A 12,278-nucleotide genomic window follows, 5' to 3' on the forward strand; every position below is an offset into this window, starting at 1 on the left:
CTTGTGTTGTGGCTATATTGTGGCTGTGTTGTTGCTGTTTTGTGGATGTGTTGTGGATGTGTTGTGGCTGTGTTGTGGCTGTGTTGTGGCTGTATTTTTGCTGTGTTGTGGCTGTGTTGTTAATGTGTTGTGGCTGTTTTGACGATGTGTTGTGGCTGTGTTGTGGCTATATTGTGGCTGTATTTTTGCTGTGTTGTAGCTGTGTTGTGGCTGTGTTGTTGCTGTGCTGTGGCTGTATTATGGCTGTGTTGTGGCTGTTTTGTCGATGTGTTGTGTCTGGGTTTTGGCTGTGTTGTGGCTGTGTTATGGCTGTTTATTGGCATTTTTTTTTTTTTTGATGTGTTGTGGCTGTTTCGTCGGTGTGTTGTGGCTGTTTTGTGGTTGTGTGTCATCGGGATAGTGTTTTAGTAAATTATTGTAAAATTATTGACGCAATACCAACGGAAAAAAAGAAGATTAATTTTAAAGCTGACATAAAGTCAGCCTACTATCGCCAAATTACACACTCGTACATACATTTGCTTGGTTATTTTTTTGGTTTTCAAGGTTCGCTTGTTGATTTGCAACCCTCGTCTGCCTACTGAATTGTTGAATTTCTCGGATTTATCATAGACTTAAAAGTTCGTTCGATGACTTTACCATGTTTGCGTATTAGCTTACCCCCTCCCCATTCTTTGCTCTGTTTATGTATGCAACCGTTTACTCCGAAAATAAATCACTCTTCTATATTTTTGGCTTGTACGTGGTCTACAATGCGAAAAGTTGCAAGTCAATATTTAACTTTAAAGATTTATTTATTGGGGGTTCTGTCCCTCTCTTAATTCAAGTTTCTACCAAACAAACTTCTACATTTAATGTCGACAGTCATGATCCCGAACTGGATTATGACCTTTCTAATTTACTGCTTCAAATTATCGTTCCACATGTGGGGTTACCTTACCCTCACCCCCCCCCCCCCCCCTCATTTACTAATTTGAATCTTACAATATCTAACAAAAACTTATTTGGATTCCTTAAATATTCTGAAAATCGCTTTCGGAGCTTTTGTGTTCATTAGCAAACTGTTGAGTTTCTCAAAATTGTTCACTTCTTCGCATACAAACAAAATCAAAACCCCTGCCAGAATTTTTTTTACCAAATATTTTGTTAAATCAAAATTTTCCCAAGATTTTCCAAAAACAGAAAACGACAACAACATAACAAATAATATAAATTTGTAAAGCGTTAAGTGCGATATCCTTGCAGCGATAATGATGACGATGTTCACTTAGCTTCCACTTTGTTTCACAACAAATGTCATATCAGGAAATTAGTCTTCAACACACAACACGCAAACATACACACATACAACCAACGCACATTTCATTTCCACGCACATATGCATCATTTCCGCAAACCCCGACAGCACTACTTCAAAACGAGCTCTTGTCCTTTACTCAAAGACAAGGACATTTATTGTGCCAAAGTATGTCTCTCTCCGGCTTCCTATAAAGCCTACAAAATTTATATTCGTATGTAGATGTGAATTATAAACCGATATGCCTCGAGACATTTTCTTCCTTATTTTCTACGAATTTTGAAGAATCGTTGTGTGAGTGTGAGTTTGGAAAGCCTCTTAACCAACATCGCACTTGAGAAAACGTTGTCGTCGTCGTCGTTTTCGTCATCAACATACCGTCATCGTCCTGAGCCTATTGTAGGAGCAAATGTAGGAACCCATTTTCATCCTTGAGTTTCAAATTTCTGACAGTAGTCAAGTCGCAGACAGAACTGCCGACATTTTTTTTTTTTTAGAAAAGAAGTGAATTTGTGTGTGTGGGATATTTTTTTCTTCGTATTTTGTATATTAAGTGCAACTTGATATGACTTCTCAGGATATACACAAATTCAAATGTTAATTTCAACACTTGGTGATTTTTTGAACGATTTTTTTTTGATCGTTTTGACACTTTTAATGTCATATCGGATTTCAAAATAAGCGGATTCCATCAAGAAGGCAATTTAAATTGGCTCAAAATGATGAAATTAATCCAAAGGATTAAATCAGTTTTGATCAGAAGAAAAAAGTTAAAAAAAAATATATATCCTCTAAATTGTATGAGTACGTGTCTATAACTTTATATTAGGATCAAGAAAACTTTTATATAGAACACACGATTTTCTGTTGTGACAAATCCTTCTTAAAGATAAAGAAATAGGACGAGAGAGATAAAAAAAAGTTAAGAGGATTTCAATAAAAATGTATAGAAGAAGAAGAAGAAGATAATGATGATGATTGCACGTGCAAAGATTCATTGGGTTAAGGCAGACTTTTCATTCAATACAAATGAACGTGACAATAAATTGTTGGTAATATCAAAAAGAACGAATGTACGGCATCAATACCAACAAAAAAAAAATAAAGGGTTATTTTTTTTTTTTTTTTTTTGATGAGGTATCAGTGAAATGAGAAGAGAATGAAAAATGTATGTCAAAGGATCCATGTTCGCTCAATAGAAAGCTATTAGTCCAAGAGGACTGGAGGAGGAGAGAACGTGGTGGCTTATCAAATACGTATTTTGAACGACAATTTATTGATTTTTTTCGGGCTTTAAAAAAATTTTTTTTTCCAAAAAAAAAGAAATTTTTTTTTAATGCATTTGTTTTCCATTACAAATTAAAAAAAATATTTTTTGCAAAAATTGCATTAGGTACAAAAAAATATGTATTTCAATTGAAAAAAAAAATTTATTGCGAATAAAAAGTTTTCTGCATTGAAAAACAAACAAAAAAAAAATTCAATGCAATATTTGGGCATTAAATATTTTTTTTTATATTCGTTGAATTTCTTGCAATTTTTATTTTTGAACCTAATGTATAGTCAAAATAGTCAAAACTGTAAAAAATTCGATGAATATTAAAAAAAAATTTAATACACACTTTTTGCATTGCATTATTTTTCAATGCAAAAAATTTTTTATTTGCAATAATTTTTTTTTCAATGCAAAATATTTGCAATACAAATTTTATTTCCAATGCAAATATATTTCAGTTGCAATAACATTTTTTTTAATACAAAATATTTTAAGTTGCAATAAATATGTTTTTAATGCAAATTTTTTTCAGTTGCAATACAAATTTTTTTTAATGCAATTTTTTTTCACTTCAAATTAATATATTTTTTTCTAAAGGAAATTTAAATTTTTTTTTTTGTATTGATATTTTTACAACCCTTTTTGTTTTATTGCTATGTATCTCGTTTAAAAGAATTTAAAAAAAATGGATAAGCCTCAATGATTTTTCTTAAAAAAAAAAAAAAAAAAAAAAAAAAAATAGAAAAATAGAAAATAGAAAAAAAAAAAATTATCTCATAATTTATCAATTTTTTTCGTTAAGCGAGTTTTCATTTGCTTTATCTTACGTATTAATGTTTTTCATTGCAAAATATCGAAAGCATTTATTTAAAAAACAATGTAAAACAACTCTAAGTGACCATACCTTAAAAAAATATACGTGTTGTTATCGATGTATTCATTGAAACTTATTTAATTATCCAAAGTGCTTAAATATGCATAGAATCTTGAAAACAAATACATAAAAAACTTATTTGCTTACGTAAGCAAATTCATTTTGATATTTTTAATATTATTAAAACAAGTTCCAACAACTCCATTAGTGCACTTTATTAATGTCACTCTTCCAGTTATTTTTTCTTTCATGAAAAGAAAAAAAAAAAAAAAATGACATGAAAATCTTTTTAGTCCATTTTTTTTTTTTTGTTTACTACTTTTAATGTTGCCTTGAATTGAAAATTCACATTACTGGATCTTATATTTAAAAGTCAAACGAATAAATGACCCTAAAAATAAATACACTATAAGTAAGTAAGACTGACACATACCATAATGAGATTTTCACATCTGTCACAATTCATTACAAATAAACTTGAATGGCATCATATCGTTTTCAACTTCGTGTATAGTTTATTATGATATGTCATTCAAAGTAGAAATCCTTTTAACTGTTTTTTTTTTTTGGATATAAATTGTGTACAATCGTATAAATACATACTACAACCTAGTACATCAACATCATTGTAGAAGTTGTGTCATACTTAAAAATTACTTTGCTTTTATTTCTAGAAATGCAATGTGATTATGGGAATGAAATCAGGGTCGGATTTGATGATTATGCAGACCTGTGGTAATACTGTCAATTGTAAGGGTGTTCGTGGTTTTTGAATAGGAATACAAATGTTACGCATACGCCACAGTGACCCTTTTTGAAAGCAATTTATTGTTGATTTGGGAAAAATGCAACAAAATTCAGAGTCAAGAACCTGTATGAAACAACAAAAAAAAAATTAGTCAGGTTTTGTGTCCAAATACCCCCCCCCCCCTTTTTATCCTTAAAATCCAAATAATCTTGTATTTAAGAATTTTTTACAAAACTGATGTGATTTTTAAATCCACCACTGTAACTGTTACTCCACATAACTAGAAAAAGGAGTAAGAAAATAAATATGCACTTCAACACATAGAACAAAAAAAGTCATATTCAAATAAAAAGTCACCTTATACAATTCTCGCAGAGTTTCCTCTTTTACAAATTCATTTCTTTTAATTCGAAACATAAAAACCAACATCATGCTGTCATCTTGCCATAACAACAACAAATAGGAATATATATATGTACGTGAATGAATGAGTCCCAGGACTCTTTACCCATCACATCTTTGTAAAAAAAAGGACTCCGTCTCTCATCTTCTCGAGAAAAAAAAAAACAAAGAAAATAAAACAAAACAGAAATCCTTTTAATAACAAACATGTTACAATTTAACACCCATATGCTATTTTTTTCCATAATGGATACATTATATATCCATGTGTGGGTGATGTTTTTTTCAGTAAAAAGGAGTGTGATAGTAAATATAGTGTATTTTTTTTTTTTGTACATATGTCCTATTGCAATAAGTCCTTATTTTTGCTCATTATTTTCTGCACAATTCTCATAGACACCATTCATTTTCGTCAAAAGTCGAAAGACAACAAAAAATAATACTCTACAGATGTGTGATGATGATATGTGTGTGTGTGTGATGGAAAGAGTTATCCTGGCCACAGAACCCAGAATCGCACTATTTTCCTATAGCACTCAGTCAGCCAGCATACAAAACATTTATTAAAGATGAGAGACGAAGGATCTGTTTTCTGTTTTTTTTTTTTTGTTTTGTGTTTGTTTCGTTTTTTTCTGTATGAAAAAGATGAGAAAAGGAGATGTAAAAGTCCTTTAGGGGGAATAATTTATTCCTCAAGTTTTCCTTGCCACATTATTTGAACAAAATTACACAACTTTCGTTCATTACTTCTTACACTGCTGCCAGCATCAGAGCTTGAGTTACTACCTAACCCAAACCGCTACCGCTACTGTTCTCTCTCTCTTCTGCTTTATGTGTGATGATGGTTTTGGCGTATTTGCACACGAAAGTCTTTTGTACATTTCTAGTTTCTCACTATTTGTTGTGGTTTTTATTTTTGAAAAGTACGAGTATGTGTTTTTTTAAGTTTTGTTTTATACAACTGTTGAATAAGGGTTAGAAGTAAAAATTAAATAATGTAAACAAAATGTGTAGAGTTTTTGTGTAAAGATGTGAAAAGATAAATAAATAAATAGAAAAAAAGTTGTTGACTATGACTATGACTCCGAGGTCAAAGAATTTATTTGTAAAGAAAAAATTTCGTATGATGCACTTTTAAAAGGGTTCAAGACTCATTAAGTTTACAGATGTCAAAAGTTAAGGAGATATTCTAACATTACCTTTCGTGGAGAAAGACTTTTAGAAGAAGACAAAAAAAATAAATTTAGTTAGAATATTAAGAAAATCGTTTTTAAAAAATTGCAGTAGAACAAAAGTCTACTGTATTTTGGTCTTTAAATTTAATACATTTTTACAGAAAAAAAATATGTAAATCGTTTAAAAAAATTGTTACTAAAATCCTTAAAGAAACTTTCAAATAAAAAAGTTAACCAATTTTTGAAAAAAATTAGTTTGAATTCGATTTTTTTTACATTTTTAAAATTTAAAATTATTTGGGTGTTAAATTTCGGTTTTGGAATTTTGGATTTATATATTTTTGGCCTTGCGAGTCTAAGGCAGGGTTGTAAAAAATCATTTTTTTTAATGCATTTTTTTTTCATTACAAATTAAAAAAAAAAACTATTTATTGCAAATAAAAAAATTTTCATTAAAAAACATACATATATTTATTGCAACTAAAATCATTTTGCATTGGAAAAAAATATCATAGCATTTAAAAAACATATGCATTGAAAATAAAATTTTTATTGCAATTAAAAATATTTTGAATTAAAAAAAAATAATAAAAAATGTTCTCTATTGAAAAAAAAAATCAATGCAAAATGTGTTTCAATATATTTTTTTAATATTCCTCGAATTTTTTACAATTTTGAACCATACATTAGGTTCAATGTTATAATTGACATAGCTGGTGTATGGACAAATAGTCAAAATTGTAAGAAATTCAATGAATATTAAAAAAAAATATTTATAACATTTTGCATTGAAGTTTTTATTCAATGCAGAAAATTTTTTAGTAGCAAAATATTTTTAATTGTAATAAACATTTTATTTTTAATGCAAATATTAATATAATAACATTTTTTTTTAATGCAAAATATTTTTAGTTGCAATAAATATTTTTTTTTTAATGTAAATATTTTTTCAGTTGGAATACATTTTTTTTGATCCATTTTTACTTGCTCTATAGGGCAAGTATTGGTTTCGTTTCGAAAAAAAAAAAATTGAGGTTTTAATCAAAACCAACATTACGATGATGGAGAATTCCAAAAAAGTGGGTCTCGCAAATCCGTCCGTGCGTCTGTGCGTCCATCTGTACACATTTCCACAGCCTTAACGCGTGGATGGATTTTCTTCAAATTTGGTACAGATAATTTTTATGGAATTCTGAAAGTTTTTTTTTTTTTTTTTATATCTCGTTTAGAACGTATACCTGCCATACAAAAAAATACGATATTGCGAATTTCTCGAAAACGGCTCTAACGATTTTGATTAAACTTTGTATACGTAATATTTAAAGCAATGGCAATAAAATACAAAAAAAGAAATTTTTTATATGAAAAAAATTTAGTCTAAATGTCGGCTCTTCCCCAACCTCAACAAAATTTCTTTAAAATTTCTTTTAAAGGCAGCTCGTAAAATCTACAAGTAAACTAACATAAAAGTGCTTTGAACTGCAAGAGCAAGTACGTGCGACCCCAGTCGTGCATTTTATTTTACTTGCTCTATAGGGGAAGTATTGGTTTCGTGTCGAAAAAAAAATTGAGGTTTTAATCAAAACCAACATTACGATGATGGAGAATTCCGAAAAAGTGGGTCCCGCAATTCCGTCCGTGCGTCTGTGCGTCCATCTGTACACATTTCCACAGCCTAAACGGGTGGATGGATTTTCTTCAAATTTGGTATAGATGATTTTTATGGAATTCTGAAAGTTGGTTTTTTTTTTTTTTTATATCTCGTTTAGAACGTTTACCTGCCATACAAAAAAATACGATATTACGAATTTCTCGAAAACGGCTCTAACGATTTTGATTAAACTTTGTATACGTAATATTTAAAGCAGTGGTAATAAAACTGCATTTTTATTTTTCTCAAAAAAGTCAAATAATAAAAAAAATTTTTTTTTTCATTTAACAAAATTTTGCCTTACCTAAATGTCGGCTCTTCCCCAATATCATTTTTTTTTAAATTTAGATCCAGCTTTTAAAATCTACAAGTAGACTAACATTAAAGTGCTTTGAACTGCAAGAGCAAGTACGTGCGACCCCAGTTGTGCATTTTATTTTATTTGCAAAAAAAAAGAATATTTTTTTTTTATTTTTTACCTATGCCAAAAATAATTTGAAATAAAAAAAAAACCTTATAATAACAAAAATTTCTTCTTTTAATTTCAGGATATGACATGTGGTGGTGTTGTGACATTTTGGATATTCTTACTATTTTCATTAATTTTATTAAATGTTAATCTCACAAATGGCGGCCGGCCAGATGAGCTACATATTGGTGGAATATTTCCGATAGCCGGCAAAGGAGGATGGCAGGGCGGGCAGGCGTGTATGCCAGCTGCAAAGCTGGCATTGGATGATGTTAATAAAGAAAAGAATCTACTTCCCGGGTTTAAGTTGATTCTACATAGTAATGATAGTGAGGTAAGTTTTTCTTTTTTTCACTAAACAAAAATTAAATACACATAATTTCAAAAGGTTAAAAAAAAAAAAAACTCTTAACTGTCAAAGTTAAATTTTTTACTTGCTCAATAGGGCAAGTATTGGTTTCGTGTAAAAAAAAAAATTCGAGGTTTTAATCAAAACTAACATTACGATGATGGAGAAGTCCGAAAAAGTGGTTTTCGTCATGACGTCCGTCGGTCTGTGCGTCGGTGCGTCGGTGCGTCGGTGCGTCGGTGCGTCGGTGCGTCGGTGCGTCGTCACAAAAAGCTGTACATGAAGCTGTAGCCTAAACGGGTTGAGGGATTTTCTTGAAATTTGGTACAGATGATTTTTTTGTAATTTCCAAGGTTGGTTTTTTTTTGTTTTTTAATATCTCGCTTTAAACGTATACCTCCCATACAAAGTTTTGGAGTTATTGCAACTTTCTCGAAAACGGCTCTAACGATTTTGATTAAATTTAACATACGTAATGCTGTTTGCAGTTCTAACATAACTGCGTTTTTATTTTTTCTCAAAAAATGCGGATAGTGAAAATATGACATTAACTCTTTTTTAAATCGCGGATGTCGGCTCTTCCCGTACATCTTAATGGAGTTATTGCAATTTTCTCGTAAATGACTCTAACGATTTCGATTAAATTTTACACAAGTAATGTTATACGTAAATCTAACGTAACTGCATTTTTAGTTTTTCTCAAAAAATACGGATAATGGAAATATGACTTTACATTTTTTTTAATCTTTGATGTCGGCTCTTCCCGTACACCGTTAATGAGTTATTACAATTTTCTACACTAAATTTGATATACATAATGCTTTAAGTGATTTTAATATATGTAGCTAATTGCGTTTTTTGTTTTTGTCAAAAAAACACGAGTAACAAAAATATGGCGTAAGAAAAACTAAAAAAAAATAATTTCGTATTTTTTCATTTCTTATGAAATTCGTTAAAAAAATCAAATTTTAACTAATTCAATATATTTTTTTTTAAATCTTTGACATAAAAGCTACTTTTATCATAAGAGTAAGTACGTGCGGCCCCAGTCGTGCATTTTATTTAATAAATTATAGTGTCAAATAATAAAACTTAATTGCTGTAAACATGAATATTCTAAATAAAAAAAGAAAACAAATTAAGCTCAAATGTCAAGGACAAGTATGCCCTCACTTTTCTAAAATTGCTTCAAATATCCTTTTTGGCACCTATAGGTAAATATTTTTCTCATTATTTGAAATAAAAAGAACAATTTCCCATAGGCCAAGGAAAATGATGGTGAAAGAACATTATTTTTAAGTTATGTCACTTCCTTTCAAAATTATAGACTGATTGTTGCAAAGCCTTAACATCACTTTCAAGTGAGAGGTTGGGGCTCAAATCAATGTTTGTCCCATTGAGTACCTAATTTCCCTCAAATTTTTTTTTTTTTTTATTTTCAAATGACTTTCCACTTCGTTGAGACTTTGGTGTCTTGATGTCCTTGAAACAGTGTTTTTTTTTTACCTCACTCACTTTTTTTTGGTTATACCAAAAAGCAAGAGGCAATTTGGTTGGGTTCCTTAATTAAAGCACGAAATTTTCCTATATACGTTAGGTACCTACTCTTCCATTCCAGATCAGCGGTCATCTTCGAAAGTTCCCGAAGAGGGAACAAAACAAACCCCAGTGTCAGTAAATGACACGAACCAAAACCCAGCGTCCGAAAAGGACGCGAAAACAATATCTTCCGTATTGGAAGATGATGAGATGGCTGGAAGTTTGTCCGACATGGACACAGTCAGCGTTGCGCAGGAGGATCTTCTTTCTGAGGATGAGCTATTAAACTCTACCTCAGAAACGGAAGACCTAAATGCCACAGTGGTGGAGGTTGATCGTACTGGTTGTAGCCATGCTGCAGGTGGTACAGATTAATCTCCAACACTCCATAAAGGCTTCGGCCGCCCTTCTTCTCCGACTAAGCAAGTCCGGAGAGGATATAGTCCTGATCCAGGAACCTTGGATTGTAAAATCCTTGGTGAGAGGCCTCGGGACGAAAGATTATTCTCTGCTGTATGTGACGGATAAAGGTGAGCCTAGATCCTGCATACTAGCAAAGAAAACACTAACAGTATTTTTACTCCCTAATTACAGCGATCGTGATATCACAACCGCTACACTGCAGACCTCCAAAGGAACATATTGGATTACGTCTGCTTACCTAGGCCATGATTGTGGGCCGCCTCCGGGGGAGACACTTGGGCGAATGATCGCAGCAGCAGCGAGCCAAAAAGTAGATCTCCTCATTGGCAGTGATGCTAATGCTCATCACACAGTGTGGGGGAGTACTGACGTAAATGAAAGAGGTGAGTCACTTTTTGATTTTATTCTAAGTACTAGTCTCCTTATTTGTAATATTGGTAATGAACCTACCTTTGTTACAAAGAACCGACAAGAGGTATTGGACATTACCCTTGTATCCCAAACAATTCACCACAAGATAAAGAATTGGGCTGTATCTAATGATCACTCATTCTCAGATCATAGGTATATCCAATTTAGTCTCGAAGATGAATGCACAAAACCCACCGGTTTTCGTAATTATAGGAAAACGGATTGGGTGAAATATAGGGAAACTTTTACTACCTGCTACAATAATCAGGACAATATTTTCCCTTCTAATACAGATGATCTTGACTTAAAAGTCAACGATCTCACCAAAGCTCTAAACAATTCCATGGCTAACTCTTGTCCCCTTACCATAATAAGAGGAAAGAAAAAACCGCACTGGTGGAACAAAGAGCTAGAACCGCTCAGGAAAGACTGTAGAAAGGCTTTCAATAGGGCTAAACAAACAAGGAACCCATTAGACTGGGACCTGTATAAAGTTTCACTAAAAAGTTACAAGAAACAACTACGGAAAAGTAAAAGATCCTCCTGGAGGAACTTCTGTAGTAAAATTGAAGATTCTTCTGAGGCATCTAGACTCAGAAAAATCCTTTCAACTAATCCAACCATGCCGAGCTCCCTAAAAGACTCTAATGGCGATTGGACTAGCTCTTATGAGGAATCGCTAAACTTGCTACTAGACACTCATTTCCCTGGTAGCTCGAACTCAATAAGTGACTTCGGTCACCGACCCAACCAATTTTATCAAATTAGCAAAGATCTTATTTCCAAGGATAGACTAATATGGGCAATAAATAGCTTCCATCCATACAAATCACCTGGGCCAGATGGTATCATACCCGCTGAATTACAACACGTCTCAGATATCATACTACGAAAGTTGGAAATTATAATGATAAGCTGCATAAGCTTCTCGTATATTCCAAAGGCCTGGAGAGAAGCAAAGGTGGTTTTTATACCAAAGGCGGGAAAATGCTCTCATGTCACTCCAAAAGATTTAAGACCTATTAGTCTATCATCCTTTCTGCTTAAAACTCTAGAAAGAATGATAGATATCCATCTAAGACAGGAAATTGAACCATGTCTGATCTCTAAGGCACAACATGCCTACACTAAAGGGAAATCGGTGGAAACTGCTCTCCATTCTCTGGTTAGCACCATTGAATACTCTCTACACTACAAAGAGTACACTCTTGTCGCCTTTTTAGACATAGAGGGTGCTTTCAATAATGTCAGGAACTCAGCAATCATGAATGCTCTTGACAATCTCAAAATAGAAGACCCGCTTAAGAACATGATAGAAATCATGCTTAGTAGCAGGATTATCAGTTCAGAGTTGGGAAACTTCAAAACCCGTAGAGCAGCCAACAGAGGGACCCCTCAAGGAGGGGTCTTATCGCCTCTCCTATGGAACTTAGTAGTCAACGAACTGCTGCTAGACCTAGAGGGAGAAGGTTTTAAGGTTATCGCCTACGCGGATGATGTGGCAATTGCCGTATCGGGCAAATACCCACAGACACTTGCAGAACTTCTACAAACAGCTTTAAACAAGCTAATTCACTGGGCTAGAGGATGTGGATTGGATATTAATCCCCACAAAACGGATCTTGTCCTTTTCACGAGGAAATACAAGATTCCAGACTTCAAAC

General features: G+C 32.3%; 1 protein-coding gene across 2 annotated transcripts in view; it reads left to right on the forward strand.

Moving 5' to 3' along the window:
* Positions 1-12,278, forward strand: part of LOC129913909 (gamma-aminobutyric acid type B receptor subunit 1) — a 261,724-nt gene that overhangs the window by 40,982 nt on the left and 208,464 nt on the right. For both annotated transcript variants that reach the window (XM_055992884.1, XM_055992885.1), the window contains exon 2: positions 7,972-8,226. In XM_055992884.1, the coding sequence (XP_055848859.1) occupies positions 7,975-8,226 (252 nt within the window). In that variant the 5' untranslated portion in view covers positions 7,972-7,974. The remainder of the gene's footprint in view (positions 1-7,971; positions 8,227-12,278) is intronic.

The sequence above is a fragment of the Episyrphus balteatus genome, chromosome 3, assembly GCF_945859705.1.
Source record: "Episyrphus balteatus chromosome 3, idEpiBalt1.1, whole genome shotgun sequence".
NCBI classification, from domain to species: Eukaryota; Metazoa; Arthropoda; class Insecta; order Diptera; family Syrphidae; genus Episyrphus; species Episyrphus balteatus.